At 43.8% G+C, this 23,623-nt stretch overlaps 1 protein-coding gene and 1 long non-coding RNA gene across 2 annotated transcripts in view; both read right to left on the minus strand.

Moving 5' to 3' along the window:
* Positions 1-1,672: 1,672 nt before the first annotated feature.
* LOC148091380 (uncharacterized) lies at positions 1,673-15,827 on the minus strand. Its single transcript, XR_015715810.1, has 3 exons — positions 14,684-15,827; positions 13,882-14,127; positions 1,673-2,417 (listed from the first exon to the last, which is right to left on the minus strand). It is a non-coding gene; the product is annotated as an uncharacterized LOC148091380 (long non-coding RNA).
* Positions 15,828-15,837: 10 nt separating this feature from the next.
* The window catches only part of LOC148091381 (DNA mismatch repair protein Msh3-like), a 153,059-nt gene continuing 145,273 nt past the window's right edge, over positions 15,838-23,623 (minus strand). Inside the window, exons 23-24 of the mRNA XM_087825587.1 lie at positions 19,369-19,534; positions 15,838-16,435 (exon numbers count right to left, since the gene is read on the minus strand). Coding sequence (XP_087681713.1) covers positions 16,333-16,435; positions 19,369-19,534 — 269 coding nt within the window. The 3' untranslated portion in view covers positions 15,838-16,332. The remainder of the gene's footprint in view (positions 16,436-19,368; positions 19,535-23,623) is intronic.

The raw sequence follows: 23,623 nt of genomic DNA on the forward strand, positions 1-23,623 counted from the left end.
CTGGAGAGAAGCCTTTCAAATGTGGAACATGTGCCAAAGCCTTTAATAAGCATTCCCTTGTAACTGCACATAAGGGAATTCATACCAACAGAAGCCTTACAAAAGCAAGCAGTGTGGCAAAGGTTTTATTCTGCACTCACCACTTGATTGACACAGAATTTATACTAGACAGAGCCCTAGTACTGAAGACTGCAGGAAAGCACATAACTGGACCTGCGGCCTCACTTGATACCAGAGGACAAGTACTTGAGAGAAATCCTGCATTCATACCACACAGTGAATGAACTTAGTCCAAAATAGACACGTCAGAAAACCACAGAAAATTCATTTTGCCAAGAGAACTTAAAGATATAAAAAAAGACGTCTTGAAATTTTGAATTGAAATCAAATCTAAGATATCAGTGACTATCAATCAGATATTGCTCTAAATTATTTATTATAGAGAATAATCCAAAGTTTAAAAATGTAGATGACTTACTTTTTAGGATTCTTCAAAATATCAAGAGGATGGACATTTGCATTTATATAATTACTTACACAATCTATTAAAAAATACTGACAGTATTTGAGATGTTTAACATATATATGAATGTGACTCCTCTCTCAAATCACGTAGTGCTATGTTTTTTAGTGTGCATGTGAAACTGTGGATTGACTGTTGTTGCCTCAGAGACCTGTGAGCTTTCCATATTAAGTTGGCTTCATGCATATTTACTTCTCATTGAGTATCGAGGACACTGTAATGTATTATATATGAAGAAAACCTAAACAGAGATGCTGTTTGTGGTTGACCTAGAACATTGATGTACGTCAGTCACCGTGAAGGATGTGTTTAGAGCAACATTTTTTTCAATTCATGTGATACAGGGGAATATTCTGAATTTTAAATCTTGTTACCATTTTCTCTTTAAAGAAAATAAAGTGGCAGTTTGTTAAAATCTGATGTATCTTCATAGTAACCACAGGTAGGTGTGATGAATATTAGTAGATGTGGTGGAAATAAAAGTTTCCGGAAATATCTGAGAATGTATAGAAAACTCACCCCTAAATAAATAAAATTATTGTACATCCATGTTTCCCAAATAATTAGCCTCTGTTCTGAAAACCAAAAAGCCACAACACTCAGATCATTATTAGAAGATCAGGAGTGCTTTATGAATGTGTGATGTATTTGGACAAATGGCCCCACAGTGGGTTTGGCATGCTTTATTCAGCCTATGTTTGAACTTAATATTTTCATTAATAAAGCTGTATGACTGAATGTTTTTACTATCCCTCCTCGTTCAAAGTTGCAGTTAACGGTATACTCTTTGGTAACTCAGTGGAATTACTTTATTAGCAGTCCATTTCCCAGCACCCACAGACCTTAAATAATGTGAAAAGATTTCTCAGTAATTATATTTTTCTTTAAAAATGTTTTTAATCCTCACTCGAGAATGTTTATTTATTTGAGAGACAGAGGAAAGGAAAGAGAGGAAGAGAAGCATCAGTGTGAGACAGAAACATTGACTGGCTGTTCCCCGGATGAATGTGCCCAGACTGGGAATCAGCCCCCTTCGCAGTGCCTGTCGCTGAGCCCCAGCCAGCGGGATGCAGGGCTCGACCCACAGCAAGTGCGACACGTACCTACGGGGCGCAGAGACGGAACGTGGGGCAAGGGGACCGAGGAAGGGGTGTGCGCGTGTGTGTGCATGTGTGTGCGCGTGTGTGTACACACCGTCTTCAGAAGGAAGGGAAAGAAGGGAATAAGTGATTTAAAGTTATGCGATAATTTACTAGAAAACTAAAAATCTAACAGATACATAATATGAATCATTTTCTGTGCATTACATTAAGTTGTTTTCCATATGCCGTGGCTCTTGAATTAAGCATCTAAAATTTCAGGTGCCTTGTTTACCTCCTGTGTCTCATATAAAACCTATTTTTTCCCTTCTCATAACTTTTTTCTTCTACGTAGGTGATGAAATACTTTTTACGAGACCCTCTCAAAGATTTTAAGAATGGTTTTTATCGAATTTAGTGGTATACAGAAATCAACTTGAAAATGGAAATAGTTCCACAGAGATCATATTAGTTGCATTTTGTTTAGCATATTTTATTTAATTTGTCTTTTAGAGAAAACACTATTAAATTAATGTCCTTTATGGATTCTCACTTTATAGAACTGATTTCACCAAAGTTACTCTACTTTCTCTGCCAATCACTGTGGCTGGAAACTTGGCACCATCATAAGCCTGTGTTTTGATGCTTATATGAAGTAAACACACACAAGACAGCACTGTCCATGCAACAGCTGCTCCCCAACGGAGAGACACCCCTTCCAGTCGCAGGGGTGCAGCACCAGGTCGCGGCAGAAAATGTACAGATGCGTCGTCAGAGAGGGACAAACACCGTGTGACTCCACTCATATGTGGAATCTAAAAAACCAAAATAAATAATTGAAACAGACTCATAAACAGACTCATTACCACAATGCTCCTGACCCCGACCCTGTGCTGCACTTCACGTCCTGGGGCTATTCTGTGGCGACCAATTTGGGCTTAATATTCCCACCTCCTCCCAGCCCCCAAACCCCATCCTCTTTACCACTTGATAAAGTACATGCTTATCTAAACACTATGCAACACACCTGAAACCACTACAAAATAATATTGAAAGTAAACAAATTAAAAAATTTAAAAAGTATAAAAAATATCCATGACGAAGAATTGGCATGAACTCTGCATGTGGAGAGAGGGCTCCTGTTCTCAGTCTGCACTATTCACTGAACTCAGGAAAATGAAATCTAATTGTTTCATTTCCTATTTCCCATCTGTCTCTGTTTTCTCATTCGTATTCTCAGCTGGAGACATCACATTCTCCTGTGAAGTGCTATGGCCACAGCATCACTGCTTTCCCTCTTCCACATCAACCACGCGAGCCCTCGAAGGTTCTGTTCAGTAATTTAGAATTTTTCTTACAATGACACACATCAGAATTTGATGAATATTTTGCATTATATTTTTCTAGAAGTATGTAGGTCACAACTCATGTTTTCATGCAGAACCCTCTATATTTGAATTTGAATATGGGCTTTTGGAAAAGAGCAGAATGGCATCTGTGTGTTAGAAAATTGGAATAATCTTCCTGTTTTTGATTTTTATTAGTGTCCTAAAGAATTTCTCAGGGTGACATGATTACCTTCTCCTTTACAGAAGTGGGACCAGGACATGTTTAATAGGTTTCACCCTCACTCATATATATCTTGGTCACTATTTATAAAGAAATCTTAGACAAACAACGATAGCTTTGGTTCAAACATTTTATTACTTTGGATGCAAATTTTTTTTTTATATTCACAGCATGGCCAGAGGTATGTCCATAGGCATTACTTGGCCTTGAGTGTTCCCTAAGCCACCACCATGAGTCCCAGGGACTCCAGGTGAGCAGAGATTAAAAGGAAAGCTCCACAGTCCAGTATTTCTCCAGTGTCCTGTGCTGGATGGCACAAGTTGGTAAATATCAGTTCCTGTGCATGTGTCCACGCCAAGGAACAGCACAACCATCACATAAACTGTAGACACTGGACACTGTTCTACTCTCCTTCCTGACAGACTCACCATGTGCAGCGTTCACGTCTACATACATCTACTGATGTTGTGTGTCCGGGACTCATTACCTGGATTTGCGTCTCCACAGTTTTTTTTCTGTTATAGACCAAAGTACAGGGCTTAGAACATGCACAGAATGAAGCTGCAGCTAGATGGGATTCCATTTCCTGGGACCCTGGCGAGAAATCCTAGGCAAATGCAGCGATCTAAACGATGCGTGAGTCTGTTCTTTTGTTTCGCGTGGTGATAAATCAAACAGATGAAGCGTTGTAATTGCATTAACTGATCATTTTATTTTCATTTTATTTAGTTTTCTTTCTCTGTTGTATGTGAGCTAAGGGGACCTCTTGATGGACCACCAACAGACAGAAGAGGTGTTGTTAGTAACAGATTTCATATTCGTATTTCATTGTCATACTTAAGAATAAAGCATTTTTTCATATAGTTGTTTCAGAGAATTCTAAGTATGAACATTAAGTCGTTTATTTTATGTAACAGGCAATTAGGTTAATAGAACAAAATCATACAAAGCCTGGGAGTATAGTTTTTATGGAAAGACAGCTCTGGAAGGAACCCAGATGCACAGGATGAGAATTTAAATGCCTTCTCTGCACCAACGCGCCCCCATCTGCCTCCTCAGAGGCTGTTCCCAGCTCTGGCCTCACCTCGGACTCTCTTCACACCAAACAGATTAGAGTCAGAATTTTGGTGGCTGATAATTTTAACTCTCTGGGCTGGTGTTTAAAATTTCAAAAACTTAAAAGCAGGTACATGAAATCAAAGACACGTTCTGGTGCCTTCACGTCATTTTCATTAAAACCTGTGCTCTGAGAGGCTCCTGTCCAGCTCTCCGCTTCCCACCCCTGCAGATTCAGGAGGGCGCGGGGGCGGGAAGCCCTGAAGAAACATCACAGCTCTGGTAAGAGAGGGGGGTGTAGAAAGGGGGAGTCCCCCTGAAGCCTGCGCTGGGCTCCGAACCCCGAGGGTTAGAGGCTGCAAAGCTCCCTCCCCTCGGCACTGTGGACTGGCATCCAAAAGCTGGGATCTCAAACCCGGAGCAGAGGAGAAGGGAAGGAGTGGCCCGCGTGGAGGGCAGAGGGAGCCAGGGGAACAATGTGCCTGTAAGGAGGGGACTGCGCCTCCCAGTGAAAACATGCCCCTAATGCTGCAGACGGCACAGGTCTCTTTCACCCCGGCTGCTGCCTGTGGGAAAGGCCGTCGTCCCACAGTGTGTGACTCCCAAATAGAAGGGGCTGGAGGGCTGCACTGAGCAGCCACATACAGGGACTCTCTGCCTTCCCGTAAGGCATGGTGTAGAACCCCAGAAAGCATTTGATCTGTGCGGTGCGGGGAAGGAAATGAGAGCCCTCCTGCCGCCAGAGAGGGTCCAGAGCTGACAGAAGGGCAAATCAGGACCCCAGCTCCCAGAGCTGCCAGGGTTTTTTGACCTGCTCTGTGGGGAGCTGGGGTAGAGCTCAAGGAGCTGCCCCAGCTTTACTGAGATCAGCTGTGCAGGGCAGCTACAGGGGGGTGAGGCTGACCTTGAGACCCCTTCTGCTTGGTACCAAGGCTCGGGGGCGACGGGACCTTGCAGGGTGGGTTCTCTCACTCTGTGTTGCTTTGTGCGCTTCTGAATTTTTCACTGCTCAACAGGTGTCCACCTTCCTGGCTTGCACTGGGGAGACAGACCAGCAAAAGCTGGGACTTGTGTCAGCATTGTGGAGAGTTTGAAGTAAGTGCCCTGTGCTTTTAGCCAAAACGAACTGGGGAAGGAGGGGCGGACGGAGGACAACTACCTTTCCTGCAGCCGGGAGCACCGCCCCCAGTAGGAAAGGGGCTGGTTCAGCTCACTGAGGCCCCAGGTATCCCCAGCAGGGCAGAGTCCTGAGGGGGAAGGGAGATCAGCTCACAGGACAACAATACAAGAATAAGACTCTCAGGGACTATTGTTTGGGAACTGGAGGAAATCTTAAAACTCCTTCTGAGAGCTGGGCAGGCAAAGTGCTCACTGGAATTTTTTAATCAAACCCACTGAGCCCAGGCTGCTGAAACGGCCCAGACAGAAAAGGCAACAGGCTGAAGTCAATCTGAAGCTGCAGCAGGACAGAGCCTGAGGACCTAGAATCAGAAGACAGGGTAGGGCTGAGGAGCTGGCTGTGGAGCAGAGACTAACTTCCCCACAGTGAGCCTGACAGCGACACCTCTAAGGGGGGTGACACCCTGAGCTTCACTAGCCACCCTGCACCCTAAAGACTAGACTCTGGAGCAAGACCAGGCCACTACAAGGGGGAGGCAAATAGCTGACAAGAGGAGGTGGCCCGCGGAGAGCCTCAGATCAACCATCTACCTGAGGACACCAGAGCCAAACCTGGACGCTCCTCACATTGGCTGAGACACAAGCACCTCCCAGGAGAAACAAAACAGTGACCCGCAGACAACACAAGCTGCCCGGAAGACTCACCTGATTGACTGTTTAAAAAATTTTTTGAAAAGAGAGAAAAAAACAAATTTTTCTTTTTAAATTTAAAAATTTTTAATTAAAAAAAATTTGTTTAGCTTTGTTTTTGTTTTTTTATTTTTATTTTTTGTTTTGCTTTGCCTTGTCTTTTGTTCTATTATCAAGATTTTCTTGATATTCTCTGCTTAACTGCCAGGACATTATCATTGTAACCAGTAAGTTTACCGATTTTTCTCTGTTGTTTCCCCCGTATCTCTTACTGGTCTCCCTCCTTTCTCTGGCTTCATGTCTCTTTCTTCTTGTTCCATTGGCATAAATTTGCTTTTATTTATTTTCTTTTTTTCTTTTTCTCCCTTCTGTCTTCCTGTCTTTTTGTTTGTTTCTGTTTATCTGTTTATTGTATTTTTTTCAACTACTTTCCTATTCCTATGCTCTATCGTTAATTTTTTGCTCACCCTTCTTTTAGAATCTTTTCTCTGCCCCTTTTATCTCCCAGTAGCTTTTCTATTTTTTACTTTTACTTTTATTTTATTATTGCTTTTTTAACTTTTCATTACTATCAGCAATAATATCCATTCTCTATTTTTCTCTCTCTCTCTTTTTTTTTGCTTTAGCATTTGTGTTTTCACTTCGCTCTCCCAGTTCTACTTTCACTTGGGATGTTTTCATTGTGATTGTCGGGCTATTTTGTAAGATGCTGCTTGTTTCCTGGAAGTTTGGTTGTATATTGTCTGGCCTTGCCAGCACCTGTGCAACAGCTCACATGACATGATGGGGCTGAGCCACACAGTTAGCCAACCTGACAGGAGAGTTCTACCAAAAATGGGTCAACAACAACCTAGACTCAATCACAATAGGAGAGCCCAAAGAACCTACAAAAAGGGAAACCCAAAAAAGGGACATGCCTAGAGAAAATAGCTCAGAAGTAGAAGGAAAACACACCACTGGGCTCCACTCGTCTCAGACTACAAAATTCCACCCCACTGGACTGGGAGACAGCAAATATATCTAATATACAGATATAAATACTAAAAGCCACCAAAAAAGGGAGACAAAGAACCCCCAAACTAAAGAAAAGGAAAATTCATCGGAAAAAGACCTTGATGAGATGGAGTTAAGCAAGTGATTAGAAATAGAGTTCAGAGTAATGGTTATAAAGATGCTCAAGGAAATTAATGAGAATAAGACACTTCATAGAAAGGTCGAGGAACTTATTGAAAAAACGAAAAAGTAGATAGATATCATAAACAAGAACCAGGCAGAAATGTAGAACACTATATCTGATATCAAGATACACTGGAGGCCTGGTATTGGTACAACAACAGGCATATTAACTAATGGAACAGAACAGAGACCCCAGAAATAGACCCACGCCATATGGTCAGTTAATATTTGACAAAGGAGGCAAGAGCATCCAATGGAGTAAAGACAGTCTCTTCAATAAGTGGTGCTGGGAAAACTGGACAGATACATGCAAAAAAATGAAACTAGACCACCAACTTTCACCATACACACAAAAAACTCAAAATGGATAAAAGACTTAAATGTAAGTCACGAAAACATAAAAATCCTGGAAGAAAACATAGGCAGTAAAGTCACAGACATCCTATGTAGTGGAATTTTGACTGATCCATCTCCTAGGGCAAGAGAAACAAAAGTAAAAATAAACATATGAGAATGCATCAAACTAAAAAGCTTCTGCGCAGCAAAAGAAAACAGCCTCAAAATACAAAGGAACCCCACAGTTTGGGAAAACATATTTGCCAAGGATGCATCTGATAAGGGGCTAATTTCCAAAGTGTACAAAGAACTCATACTTCGCAGCAAGAGGAAGACAACCCAATTAAGAAATGGGCAAAGGACTTCAATAGACACTTCTCCAAAGAGGACATGCAGATGGACAAGAGACATGTGAGAAAATGTTCAAAGTCCATGATCATCAGAGAGATGCAAATTAAAACCACAATGAGGTATCACCTCACACCTGTCAGAATGGCTCCATCTACAAATCAACAAACGACTCATGCTGGCGAGGGTGTGGAGAAAGGGGACCCTGGTGCACTGCTGGTGGGAATGCAGACTGGGGCAGCGAATATGGAAAGCAGAATGGAGGTTCCTTAAAAATGGAGCTGTCTTTTGACCCAGTGATTCCACTTCTAGGAATGTATCCTAAGAATCCTGAAACACTAATCAAAAAGAATATATGTACCCCTATGTTCATAGCAGCACAATTTACGATAGCTAAGATCTGGAAACAGCCCAAGTGCCCATCAGTAGATGAGTGGATAAAAAAGCTGTGGGACAGTCACACCATGGAATACTACGCAGCTGTAAAGAAGAAGAATCCCGCCCAGCTGGGCGTGGCTCAGCGGTTGAGTGCCGACCTAGGATCCAGGCGATCGGGGTTTGATTCCTGGTCAGGGCACATGTCTGGGTTGCGGGCTCGATCAATGACTTTCTCATCATTGATGTTTCTATCTCTTTCCCTCCCTCTCCTTTCCTCTCTCTGAAATCAAAAAAGATATAATAAATTAAAAAAAAAAAAAAAAAAAGAAGAATCTCATACCCTTTGGGACAGTATGGATGGACCTGGAGAAAATTATGCTAAGTGAAATAAGCCAAGCAGAGAAAGAAAATCATCACATGATTTCACTTATATGTGGAATCTAAAGGACTTAATAAACAGATGGACAGAATAGATTCAATGACATGGAAGCATAGATCAGACTGATGAATGTCAGAGGAATGGAGGGCAGGTGGGTGGAGGAGGAGAGAGTAACCAAAGAATTTATATGCATGTATGCACAACCCAGGGACACGGATGGTGGTGGGGAAAGGGCCGGGGGGTGGGGATGGGGTGGAGTGGGTCACTGGGGAGAAAAAGGGATATCTGTGATATTTTAAACAAAAATAAAATAAAAAAAGAATACACTGGAAGGCATTAAAAGCAAGCTCAATAAAGCAGAGGACAGAATAAGTGATTTAGAAGATAACGTAGAAAAAACCACTAATCATAGCAGCAAAAAAAAAAAAAACACTGAAAAAGCATGAGGACAGTCCTAGGGAACTTTGGGACAACATGAAGCAAAAACAACATTCGTATCATAGAGGTACCAGAGGGGGAGGAAACTGAGCAAGGGCTAGAGGACCTGTTGGATGAAATGATGACAGGAAACTTCCCTACACTGGCAAGTAAGAAAGCCACACAATTTCGGAAGCACAGAGGGTTCCAAGCAAGAGGAACCCAAAGAGAACCACTCCAAGACACATCATAATTAAAACGGCAAATGTTAAGGACAGAGAATATTAAGGGCTGCAAGAGAGAGACAAGCAGTGGCCTAAAAGGGAAGCTCTATAAGGCTGAGAGCAGATTAATTAACAGAAACACTTCAAGCCAGAAGGGAGTGGCATGAAGTTCTTAAAATAATGAAAAGCAAGAACCTGCAAACCAAGACTGCTTTATCCAGCAAGGATATCATTTAAAATTGAAGGTGAAACAAAGAACTTCCCAGACAAAAAAGGCTAAAGGAGTTCAGTACCACCAAACCAGCATTGCAAGAAACCCTTAAAGGACTGCTGTAAGAAAAAGAAGGAATAGTGAGAGAAAGATACATCAGCATAAAGGGGGAAATGTCATTAAATAAGCATATGTCAACAGTAACCTTAAATGTAAACAGAGTAAGTGCTCCAATCAAAAGACATAGGGTAGTTGAATGGATAGGAAAACAGGACGCAAATATATGCTGCCTACAAGACCCCCACCTAGGAGCAAAAGATTCACACAGGCTGAAAGTAAAGGGATGGAAAAAAATACTCCATGCAAATGGACACAAAAAAAATCTGGAGTAGCAATACTTATTTCTGACAAAATAGACTTCAAAATAAAGACCATCACAAGAGACAAAGATGGTCACTACATAATACTAACGGGATCTATCCAACAGGAGGAAATAACCCTTATAAATATATATGCACCCAATATAGGATCACCTAAATATATTAGAAGTTTCTTGGTGGACTTTTAGGGGCAGATGGACAGCAACACAATCATAGTGGGGGACTTTAACACCCCACTGTCAGCATTGGACAGATCATCAAGACAAAATATCAACAGGGAAACACAGGCCTTAAATGATACACTACATCTAATGGATTTAATTGACATTTACAGAACATTTTATCCCAAAGCAGCAGAATACACATGTTAGGGCACAAAACAAGTCTCTACAAAGTCAAGAAGATGGAAATCATATCAAGCATCTTCTCAATCACAATGCCACAAAACTAGAAATCAACCAAATAAAAAAAATCATAAATATTCAAACACATGGGGGCTAAATAGTATGTCATTAAGCAATGAATGTGTTACCAGTGAGATCAAGGAAGAAATCAAACACTTCCTGGAAAAAAACAAAAATGAATAGACAAGAACCCAAAATCTATGGGATGCAGCAAAAGCAGTCCTGAGAGGAAAATTCATAGAATTACAGGCCTATCTCAAGAACCATCTAACACAACAACTAAAACAACTAGAATGAGAGCAGCAAGAAAAGCTCCAAGGAAGTAGAAGGGAGGAAATAAGATTAGAGCAGAAATTAATGACATAGAGACTAATAAAAAATGATACAAAAATCAATGAAACCAAGAGGTGGTTCTTTGAAAAGATAAATAAGATTGATGCACTTTTATCCAGACTCACTAAGAAACAAAGAGAGAGGACCCAAATAAATAAAATCAGAAATGAAAGAGGAGATATAACAACCAACCCAACAGAAATACAAAGGATCGTAAGAAAATACTATGAGCAACTATATGCCAACAAATTGGACAACATGGGTGAAACTGACAAATTCCTAGAAGCGTACAACATTCCAAAGCTGAATTAGGAAGAGCCAGAAAACCTGAGTAGGCTGATAACAACTAATTGAATTGAAGCAGTAATGAAAAAACTCCCAGCAAACAAAAGTTTGGAACCAGATGGATTTATACAGCCGAGTTGTACCAAACTTACAAAGAAGAATTAACACTTATTCTATTCAAACTATTCCAGAAAATTCAAGAGGGTGGAAAACTCCCAAACTCTTTATGAGGCCAGCATCATCCTAATCCAAAACCAGATAAAGACACTACAAAGAAAGAAAATTACAGGTCAATATCCCTGATGTACATAGATGCTAAAATCCTCAACAAAGTACTAGCAAACCGGATCCAGCAAGACATTAAAAGGTCATACACCACGACCAAGTGGGATTTATTCCAGGGATGAAGTGCTGGTAAAATATCTGCTAATCAATAAATGTGATACATCATATAAACAAAATGCAGGACAAAAATATGATCATATCAATAGACGCAGAAAAAGCATTCGACAAAATCCAGCACCCATTTCTGATAAAAACTCTCAGCAAAGTGGGAATAGAGGGATCATACCTCAACATAATAAAGGCCCTATATGACAGACCTACAGCCACCATCATATTCAATGGGCAAAAACTAAAACCATTTCCATTAAAAACAGGAACAAGACAGGGGTGTCCACTTTCACCCTCTTACTCAACACAGTACTGGAAGTCCTCGCCACAGTCATCAGACAAGAAGAAAACATAAAAGGTATCCAAATTGGAAAGGAGGAAGTAAAACTGTCATTATTTGAAAATGACATGATATTGTACATAGGAAACTCCGAAGACTCCATCAAAGTACTACTAGATTTGATAAATGAATTTGGCAAGGTAGCTGGATACAAAACTAACACCCAGAAATCGATGGAATTTTTATACATTAAGAATGAACTCTTAGAAAGAGAAACTAAAAAAATAATACCATTTACCATTGCAACTAAAAAAATAAGATACCTAGGAATAAACTTAACCAAGGATGTAAAACCTGTACTCCGAAAACTACAGGATGCTGCAGAAAGAAATAGAGGAAGATTTAAACAAGTGGAAGAACATTCCATGGAAGAATTAACATCATTAAAATGCCCATACTACCCAAAGCAATTTATAAATTCAATGCAATCCCTATTAAAATACCAACAGCATATTTCACAGACCTAGAACAAACATTTCGAAAATTTATATGGAACCAAAAAAGACCCTAAATAGCTGCAGCCATCATGAGAAAGAAGAACAGAGTGGGAGGGATCACATTACCAGACTTCAAACTGTACTACAAAGCCATTGTAATCAAAACGGCCCGGTATTGATATAACAACAGGCATAGAGATCAATGGAACAGAACAGAGACCCCAGAAATAGACCCACACCATTATGGTCAGTTAGTATTTGACAAAGGAGGCAAGAGCATCCAGTGGAGTAAAGACAGTCTCTTCAATAAGTGGTGCTGGGAAAATTGGACAGCTACATGCAAAAAAATGAAACTAGACCACCAACTTACTTGATGCACAAAAGCAACCTCAAAATGGATAAGACTTAAATGTAAGTTGCAAAACCATTAAAATCCTAGAGGAAAAATTGGCAGTAAAGTTACAGACATCCCACATAGTGGAATTTACACTGATATATCTCCTAGGGCAAGAGAAACAAAGGAAAAAATAAACGTATGGGACTACATCAAACTAAAAAGCTTCTGCACAGCAAAAGAAAACAGCCTCAAAATACAAAGGAACCCCACGGTCTGGGAAAACATATTTGCCAAGGATGCATCTGATAAGGGGCTAATTTCCAAAGTGTACAAAAAACTCATAGCACTCAGCAAGAGGAAGACAAACAACCCAATTAAGAAATGGGCAAAGGACTTGAATAGACACTTCTCCAAAAAGGACACACGGAGGGCCAAGAGACACAGGAGAAAATGCTCAATGTCGCTAATCATCAGAGAGATGCAAATTAAAACCACAATGAGGTATCACCTCACACCTGTGAGAATGGCTCCATCTACAAATCAACAAACGCCATGTGCTGGCGAGGGTGTGGAGAAAGGGGAACCTGGTGCACTGCTGGTGGGAATGCAGACTGGGGCAGCCACTGTGGAAAACAGTGTGGAGGTTCCTCAAAAAATTAAAAATGGAGCTGCCGTTTGACCCAGTGATTCCACTCCTAGGAATATACCCTAAGAATCCTGAAACATTCATCAGAAAGGATATATGTACCCCGATGTTCACAGCAGCACAGTTTACAATAGCTAAGATCTGGAAACAGCCCAAGTGCCCATCAGTAGATGAGTGGATAAAAAGCTGTGGGACATTCACACCGTGGATACTATGCAGCTGTAAAGAAGAAGAATCTCGTGCCCTTTGGGACAGTGTGGAAGGACCTGGAGAATATTATGCTGAGTGAAATAAGCCAGGCAGAGAAAGACAAACATCACATGATCTCGCTTATATGTGGAATCTAAAGAACTTAATAAACTGATGAACAGAATAGATTCAATGACATGGAAGCATGGATGAGACTGACGAATGTCAGAGGGATGGAGGAGGGCGGGTGGGTGGAGGGGGAGAGAGTGACCAAAGAATTTATATGCAGATATGCACAACCCAAGGACACGGACAATGGTGGGGAGAGGGACTGGGGAGGGGTCAATTGGGACAAAAGGAGACATTTGTAATACTTTCAACAATTAAAAAAGAAAAAAGAAAACTATATCCCACAAAACACCACACATTTACAGCAGCTTAATTCATCAAGAGAATGGAATATTACTCCAGTGCTAAAAATAAATGCGCTTTCATACCATGAAAATACATCAAGGAAAGTTAAATGCGTATTACTAAGTGAACTAAGCCAATTGGAAAAAGATACATCCTGTATGATCCCAACATTGGGACATTCTGGGAAAAACCAAACTATAAAGAGAGTAAAGAATCACCGGTTGTCAGGGGTTAGAGAAGAGGAAGAGAAGGCCGGGCGGAGCACCGAGCGTTGTCAGGGCAGTGAGCGCTCTGTGACGCGTCGGGCGCTGTTGTCCAAACCCAGTGTGCTGAACGCCGAGGGTGAAGCCCGATGGAGATGCTGCGGCTGAGTGATGTGGCCACGGAGGGGGTCAGCTCAACCAAACGTCCCCTCTGGCGGGGACGCTGTGCGCAGACGGGTAGATGGCACCTCGCTCGACTTCCTGCTCCAGAAAAAAGTCTACTTAAAAAATTTATTAATAAAGTTTCCTGGGCCCCACACAAGACCTACTGAATCAGAATCTTGGAGAGGGGTTATGATCCAAGAAATATGATTTTTAGCAAATTCGTTTACAGATAAGATTATTAACAATGTAGGGAGAAATGAGAAAGGGAAAGGGGAGAGAAAATGGGACGGAAGAAACGAGCACAGAAACGAACGCTGGCTGATGTTCCTGCTGGGTGCCGACCTCAGAGATTCAGACTCAGCAGAGCTAGAGTGGGGCCCAGGAATGTGCTTAAAAACTTCCTTAGGAGATTCTGCCAGAGGGAGGGACAGCCCTGCGTCCAGCGAGGGAGCTTCACGGAGCGAGGATGTTAGAAACGGAGCCTGGGGCTGAGCAGCAGGTTAGAGCGGCCCCGTATTTCTGCAGGAGAAGCGAGAGTGTCCTGTGTAAAAGGGGGGGGGGGGCGGCGAGGCAGCGAGGGAGGCAGCGAGGTGGTTTCTGCAGGAAGGCGCCCTGCGACGTGGCCCGTGAAGTCGCGCAGGGGCACACTCACCGTGGCCTCATGGAAGCTGCAGGTCGTCTCAGACGCAGGCCAGGCAGTGGCGCTCTACGGTGCCAGGCAGCAGAGCTGTAGTTTCTAAACGCTGCAGCTGAGTATTTCTTTTGAACAGGCAAAGCAAGTGGCAGGCCTGGGGATAAAAATCAGTACAACGGGCAAGAAAAAAATAGATTTTTTAAGACGACATTCAAAACCTATCAAGGCAGTGAGTGTGCCTGTGAACCAGCACCTTAGCTGGGGAAACCACATCATTTATTACTCAGAACAGGATGCTTGAGAGTAAAAGAGGCTTTTAATAAATATGCCAGGAAAACAGGTACAGGCCAGGACTGTCCCAGGCAAACCAGAGTGGATATCCCCCCGATGGTAAACTTGTTAGAAAGAATATAAAACATTCAGTCACATAGAGCATTGAAACACCAACAAGTATTGTTCTTTTTTAAAATTTAAAGAGGAAATCCCAACTAAGTCTATTTTGAAACATTTCTGAGAATTTCTGGAGGGGCGGTGGATCAATCGAACTACATCACACTCTCTCCGGAAAGGCGAGCGGCTGAAAAGTGTGGCGACCAACTACCCTTCGTCAGCCTGGGGGGCGACACTGACTCCCACGTCCGGGGTCGCTGCCGGGGCCACTGCAGGAAATACTCTAACGGAGGAATTAGAAATACACCCATCAAATGTGTGTGGGAGGCGTTTAACTGAGCGGCAGTAACTGTGGGAAACGGGACGGCAGCCTTCCTGCAGGCCATTTATTTAGAAACGAAAGATGCATGGATCTGAGAAGCCAGATGTAAGTGCTGTGAAACCTCAGGAACACAGCGAGCAGGTGCTGTGCCTACCAGGGCGCGGGCACTGCCCTCAACCCACAGGGTGCGACTCAGCACGGAGCCGCACAGCCGCGGCTGCCTGACCAGGGCCCAGCTTGCTCGGCCCAGGGCTGTGCGCCTCGTGGGAGAGCAATCTTGGTTCCATAATTAAACTTTAAAAGTAGTAACTGCCAGAAAGTTGAAAACCCCAAAATTCAACAAAGAAATTATAATTTATAGCAAGTATTCATTAAATGTTTATTATTTGAATGAATGACAGATAATTTCATCCAACAACCTTTAAATTGCTGAAAACTGACCATACTTAACGTTTCAAATTTCGTATGACTTTATTCCACCTGTGGTCATTTCTAAACGCTTGGTAAGTCCATTTCTTATCAAAAATACTCAAGCCCAGAGTGAATAAAGGGGTGGATTATAAAATTACTTTAGTTCAAGTGAAAAGGGAGAGTCTTACCAGACATTTCACCCAGTCGCAAGTTATCTAAACTGAAACAAACAAAAATATAAATTAAGTTTTTAGGTCACTCCTTACACACTCATGCACTATATTCTACCACGTTAGGCTTCCTCCAGGTTCTGATTTTATGTGAAGCTTACTGTCCCTGAGGTTTTCTAATTACAGAACACAAGTCTTAATATTCACAAGCGTTTACACTTCAAACCAGGGCGCCAGGACCGAGGGAGACCTTCGACACTGATGCCGTTTCCCACAGGAACGTCCCACGTCCTGCTTCACGCTCAGAGGGGGGCTGCTCTGCACAGTTGGTGTCAATTCTCTAGTTTTCATTTGAAACGTAGTCTTCACTTTAATCAGGAGTCTGCCATGCCTTCCACTTCAAACTCATCTGCCCACGTCCGCAGGTCTTTGGCATCCTTTATTGTCCAGAATTTTGTAAAACACTTTAGCCTTTTCCTGGAGAGAAAATAAAACACTATTTACTTTATAAATGAAATGCTGGGGAAAAGCACATCTCACCGGAAGCTCTGCGGCCGGGACATCAGACCCCACCCGGGCTGCGGGCGGGAGGGGCTGGTGTGGCGTCGGGGGTTCTCAGGGCCGCCTCCGTTCCTCCCTCTTCTAACTCAGCCAGAGGCTGAGTGTGCTCACAGGATAAAAAGTAAAACTGATTTAATAAAATAAAGCTAACTAACGGGTAAAGTGCCAACATAACACAGCCCTGCTTTTTTCTGCAGAGAGCGACCCCGCTGTGTGTCTGGGTCCGAAGCGGTCTCTCCGTTCCAGTCGCTGCCGGCCACTAGCTTCCCGGGCGACCCGGTTTCTCGGGGAGCTCCCACCCGCCACGTGGGCCTACAGCAGCCCCTCTCCCCCGGCTGCCGCGGACTAAATGGGCTCATGGACACACAGCAGCGGGAACAGGAGCTGAGGCCGGTCCAGGCTGCTGCAGACGCCGCAGCTCCATTCAGCAGGTATTAGCACTGTAACCAACCCCATCAACGCACAGGATCTGGCCAACGGAGCTGATGAGATAAGCACTTTTAGTGAAAAGGTAAAATAATAAATATCATGTCCTGATAAGTCAGCAGATTTTATCCCAACACAACCTTTTCCTACAATTCTCTGTTTGTCAAGGTAACTTTCTAGATTTCAGAATGCCACACAGTAGTTGGAAGGGTTAAAATATTTATTTGTAAGTCACCTGTGAATTTTATCACTCTTGATTTACAGGCTATATAGTAGCAACAAGTATAAAATATATTCTATTGACACCCAGCAGTGCATGTTTTGTAGTAAAGTTTTATTCTAGTTTCTTCAGGGAAAAAGGAAAATCATAGTTAAGACAACCAAAGAGGAATTAAAGTTGTCTTTGGACTTTGCAAAGAACTAGGGCTAAGCTTATTTTCTTTTTTAAAAAAATTTATCTGTATTGTTGAAAGTATTACAGATGTCCTTTTTTTACCCCCATTGATCCCCTCCACCCTGTACCCCCTCCAGGCCCTCCCCATAGCAAGGTCTGTGTCCGTGGGTGATGCTTATAGACACACAAGTTCTTCGGTTAATCTCTCCCCACTCCCACCCCACCTTCCCTCTGCGATCCCTCAGTCTCTTCCATGCTTCTGTGTCTCTCGATCTGTTTTGTTCATCAGTTTATTTTATCATATTCCACATATAAGTGAGATCATGTGGTACTTGTCTTTCTGACTGGCTTATTTCGCTTAGGGCTAAGTTTATTTTCAAACGCACAGATAATTCCTTTTCTCTTTGGAAAAATTTTGTATTAAATATTTTGTAACAATAGTTACAAATAGAATAATTACACATATTTATAATTAGAAATAGGCTGTTGTTGATTACACCACCCCTCCTAATCTGGCGCTGCAGATGACCCAGGAGAGAAAGCCGCTCGTCGCCTGCAGCCCAGCCGCACCGCGAGGCGCGGAGCCCGGGCGGAGCCGCAGGGGAGGCAGAGCCGCGCTGCACAGCTTCGCGTCAGCACAGTCGGCGGCTGTTCCGGTAACTGAACTGTGTATCAACACTCAGTGTGGTCACGGCCCGGCCGCGGGGCTCGGCGGTCGAGCGTCGCCCTAGGATCCTGGCGATCGGGGTTCGATTCCCGGTCAGGGCACAGGCCCGGGTTGCGGGCTCGCCGATCAGTGACTCTCCTCTTTGATGTTTCTGTCTCTGTCTCTCCCTCTCCTTTCCTCTCTCTGAAATCAATAAAGATATATTTAAAAAAAAAATAAAAAAATGTGGTCACGATTTCCTGTTGGGGGCCTCAGGTTGGCGCCTCCCGGCCTGCAGCGGCTGCTGGCCGGCCGCCGGGCCCTCACGGGCTGCGGGCCAGAGGCAGGTCCTTCCCATGTGGGCCTCTGCACACAGCAGCCCACGGCAGGGCCACTGGCTTCCCTTAGAGCCAGCAGGAGCCCCCGACAGGCCACGATCTTTTGTGTCTAATCTCAGATGTGACATCCCATCGTTTCTGCCGTATTTTGCTCATGGACGCAGGCCACTGGGTCGGGCCTGCACTCAAGGAGAGGGGGTGACGCGTGAACACCAGGAGGCAGGGATCTCAGAGGCTGCCCACGACCCGCCCAGCAACCTACCCCCAGGCAACTCAGAATCTCCAGGCCGAGCAGGAGTGGGGCAGGAGGTAGATGAGAGCTTATGTGGTTTGATAATATAATCTTATATTTGGGGAACAAAATACTGTAATTTATTATTTATTTATGTGATATTTTCCTAGGAATGTCTTCCAAAGTATATCTTGGGTACATCTTAAGAACAGCTTATATACTGACTATGTCCAGGCTGGGCATCCAGGGTAAAGGGTGGAGTGCATTCACATACGTATTCTAGGGACAGAGAGAAGCTGGGTTTAGAATGAAAAATTTGTCAAAAACAAACCCACAAAGTGACATGTAGATACTGTCCAGGATTGCCTAGATACATAATACTATTTCCATTCTGTCCTGACAGACGTCCTAATCTCTGAGCAACCACTGCATATCTGAATGTAATGTGTGGGGGGGAAAGAGGTACCCCAAAGGTTTTATATATTGAGGTGTGTCTTTTTTAGTAATTTTTCTGTACAAATGAATGTTTTAAGCAACTAATGTGTTGGCACACATTAAGGAGTTAACAATTCTTTAGAAAAAATGACAGAAAAAACAATTTAGCAGCTTCCTAGATGACAATCTGGCTAGAGGAGCAGGCTGAATTTCACGCGCTTCAGGAGAGCTGTTTCCATTTCACTGTGATTAAATGTTTGTGTCTGAAAAGGTACTTAAAGGTAGAGATGCTCACGTACAGGACCAAGGACAAGCCTCTTCCTTGGAAAACTTGGAAGGTTTCGTTATAAATAAAAAAAGCAACACAATCATTCTGACCTCTTCATATTTACTAATCCTTCCAGCTCTTCTGACTTGCTGGCTGCTTGCTTTAAAATTTCTCCAGGAACGTCTGCCAGCTTAGCCACATTCAGTCCGTAACTCCTCGCTGCCATTCCTCTGGTGATCTGATAAAGAAAAGTGACAGAACCAGGGGCTTCCTCACCTGCAAAATAAAGTAAAACCAAAACAGATGAAAACCGACCTGAAAGTTGGAAGAAATTAGAGGACTGAAGACAGTATCTAAGTTCTTGTAACTTTATTAAAGTTTCTAATCTGAAAACGAAACCCTCGCTCCTTATCGCCGGGTAGCTCCTTTGATCAAGTTTACATTTCCAGAAAAAGAATAAAAACTGTTTTGAAAATGCTTTTGCATTCAGGATCTTTTAGCTTAAAATGGTTTTTTTAAAAAATGCCCGTCCGGGCGTGGCTCAGCGGTTGAGCATCGACCTGGGATCCAGGCGATCAGGGTTCGATTCCCGGTCAGGGCACATGCCCGGGTTGCAGGCTCGATCAATGACTCTCTCATCATTGAGGTTTCTATCTCTCTCTCTCTCCCTCTCCTTTCCTCTCACTGAAATCAATAAAGATATATTTAAAAAAAATAAATAAAAATGATTCATTGCAAGCTAAGAAATACTTAGTTTTATGCTGCTCACTGAAAAACTTGAAGTGAACGTCTGTATCAAACAGAGATCTGATACGTGCTGCACTGTAATTTCTCCTTTAAAAACAGATGTTTAAAAGTGTTACTATGGTGAAAGAACTGTCCAAACAGTTAAGTAACTAAACAAACTGGTTTGTTTCTAAATGTGCCAGAAACAAAACAGCAACAAAAACATAAGGAGACATTACATGTTGCAGTTTAAGTAAGACAGAGAAATTCTGGTTTATTAAGTATCCTAGTAACCAAGTACATGTCGAGGTGGGTGCTGATCAGTAGCACCCAGGTCCCACTTGGGAAGGATGGCTTTATTGCCCCAACTGTTAGAAAAGCTGTTGGCCAGGCCCCCAGCTCCTGCCTCCTTAGGAATTGCCTCAGCTGAGGGGAGCTGCTTCCCCACGGTCACGACCCATCGTCCGGGGCAGCCTGCATCCAGTGACTGGTAGCTGGGCGGGTCGTGGGCAGCCTCTGAGATCCCTGCCTCCTGGTGTTCACGCGTCACCCCCTCTCCTTGAGTGCAGGCCCGACCCAGTGGCCTGCTTCCATGAGTAAAATACGGCAGAAACGATGGGATGTCACATCTGAGATTAGACACAAAAGATCGTGGCCTGTCTCGGGGGCTCTTGCTGGCTGGCTCCGAGGGAAGCCAGTGGCCCTGCCGTGGGCTGCTGTGTGCAGAGGCCCACATGGGAAGGACCTGCCTCTGGCCCGCAGCCCGTGAGGGCCCGGCGGCCGGCCAGCAGCCGCTGCAGGCCGGGAGGCGGACTTCACCAGTCACACCCTGAAGGGGCTGCCCCCCGTCAACACCTGCTGGTAGCCCGTGAGAGGTTTTCAGGCAGAGGTATCAGCTCAGCTGTCCCTGGATTCCTGACCCACAGGCATTAGGAGATAATATATGTTTGCTATTTTAAGCTGCTCTGTTTGGGGTAATTTGTTAGGCTCTAATGGATAACTGATAACGGGTTTAAGGCCTGAGTCCCTCACCCCAAGTTGCGGGAACTCTGAAGGACCAGCCCAGCCTGAGCTCTCTGCAGGGCTGCTGAAGCCTTCTGGCTGCCTCTCAGCCCATCCTGCCCTCAGGCGGGGACCGTGCCTGCACCATTCAGCAACCTCTGGTACGTAAATCTCAGGTTCAGCTTCCTGGGGAACCCAGGCTTCTACACACGTACATGCATATGGATGAAAAACTTTTAAAGAATTGGTATGTAATGAAATACAATAATACAAACACAATACTGCATACAGTTTAACCTTTGATAAACCTAAAGCAACTCAGGATTATGCAACTTTTATTATAAAATTCAATATAATTATACTGTGTTGCAAAAATGTCCACCAGGAACCACTTTACAATGATTTCTGATCCCCTCATACACATGTGATAAATGTGTCTGCATTAGTCTTTCATCAGCTAAAAATTAAAACATCAAAAGAGTGAACACAACAGAAAAACCGGATAATGGAATTTTCCTTTAGGAAAATAATACCTTTCTAATGGTGGGTGCTGGCAGTGGGAGGTGCAAAGATACAGACTAAAACTCACGTTACAAAGCACCAAAAATACCTTCTGCCTCCAAGTAAAACTTAAGGAACACAAAGAACAGGTGAGGAAGTGGGCGGGAACAGACAAGGAACGGAGGCGGGGAAGCCAGTGCCTGCGACCCCACGTCTCACCTGCGTGCTCACGGACCAGGAGGGACGTGAGCAGCCGTCGGCTGTGAAGAAAGCAGCTCTTCTCCTCTTGCCGACAAACATTCTCTTTATCACTTCCACTGGGTTAGTGCTAACTGATCTCCCGCGCCCTGGACTCACCTCTATGACCTAGCCTCATGCTGGTCTTTCTGATAAAGATTCATTCATCTATCTGTCGATTATAAACGGACAGATGGACAGACACAAAACGCCTTACTTAAACCTTGCCTTGCCGACATGTTTTTTGCTTTATATATAATATATAGTATATACAGCTATAAAGTGCTTTTTACATTTCATATCGCTATCAAGCAGCTAAGTATATAAAATGTTACATTGTTCTGAATAACTTACTAACATACCTCAGTACTGGTTATGGTAGTTTTCACACCATCAAAGTGAGTGAGTGACCGCTCTTCCAGCACCACCCGGGGCACGTTCTACCTAAGCGGGCTCCGCCCGTCCTTTGCCCCGTGACGGGCGGGGGCGTGTGCACCGGTGCAGCGGGAACGTGAGGCGGAGAGCACAGCCCACTTCTCCACGGCCCACAACGGAAAGCCGTGGTAAGAACGGCACTTCTCAGCTGTGACACTCTCACATGGGTGCCCTGAAAAGCCCGCCTGACACAGCGGGAGGGAGTCGGGAAGTTGTGACCCACGTTCTGCTTGTTACAGGGAAGCAGTGGGATCGTTTTACAGCCAAACTCCTACAGGCAGTTATTAAAGGGACGCATCCTGATCATATAGGCTCTGAAGCCACTTTGAGGACAGACCCATTAAAATGTAGAGGTGGGAGACTTGCCCCAGATTTTAGAGACTGGAACAGCCTAAAACACAGGTTTCTCTCAGGTCCACTGCTTTATCCACCAGGTCATGGTAAATGGATAAACACAGCGTCCTGGAAGACACTCAAAAGGGGACTTGGAGCATTTTACTGATGAGCTATAATGGCCCCTAATTTAGACAGATGACTTAGGTTAGAGGTAACAGATGGAATAACACTGGAAGTGAGCAGGCAATGGAGCAATGCTTCAAATATCTGAGTGAAAATGATTTTCAACCTAAAATTCTAGCCCTTGCTAAATTATAAATCAAGTATAAGATATAATGGAGACACGTTGACTCACTCAGGCAAAGGAATTAGCTCCCTGAGCATTTAACTCAGGGAAGTGTTCTCATATCCAGCTCTCAGTTGACCCTGACTACAATCTAGGCAGATCAAAGCCACCCTGCCCTTCTCGCATTTAAGAATGAGCATGTGATTCAATTCTGAAAAGGAGATGGGACAGTGACGAGCTGCTAGTGAGCATCTGAGAAAAGGTCCTTTGCTCCTAAGACAGAGTCGCAGGGGATGCTGACCCTTCTCTGCCTTTGGACACCGTCAAGTCTGGATGCAATTCCCGAAAGGGCTGCCGCCGTCTTGCCACTGGCCCGACGGCGAAGCCAGCAGAACAGGAGTCGGAGCCTGGAGATTTGCGAAGAGGAGCTGAGGCCACTCTTCCTTGGAGGCTTCTGTGAAGGGAGGCTGCACACAGCTGTACTGCTGGAGCCAGCGTGAGTCCAGTGCTCTGTTACTTGCAATCAAATGCGCAGTAGAGAGGGTAAGAGAATTCCTAGGATGGCGGGATGGCAGGTCTCAGGGCAACAGCTGGGCGGCCGAGGGGGTAATCAGGTCAGACGGGCAGGAGAACAGGGGGCTCCGGGAGGAATGACCCCAGTGGGGAAAGGTGGAACCAGCAGACTCAGTCATGGAGAGAAATGTCTAGAGGGGTTTTACAAAGCTACTGGAGGATATGGGAGATTCAACCACAGGCTCAAATAAAACAATGAAATGAAAAAATAAAAACAAGGCAATTATTACCTTTAAGAAAACAGAAAATGTTGTGAAAGAAAGTGCACT

Source organism: Miniopterus natalensis, chromosome 16, assembly GCF_054644295.1.
Source record: "Miniopterus natalensis isolate mMinNat1 chromosome 16, mMinNat1.hap1, whole genome shotgun sequence".
Classification (NCBI taxonomy): Eukaryota; Metazoa; Chordata; class Mammalia; order Chiroptera; family Miniopteridae; genus Miniopterus; species Miniopterus natalensis.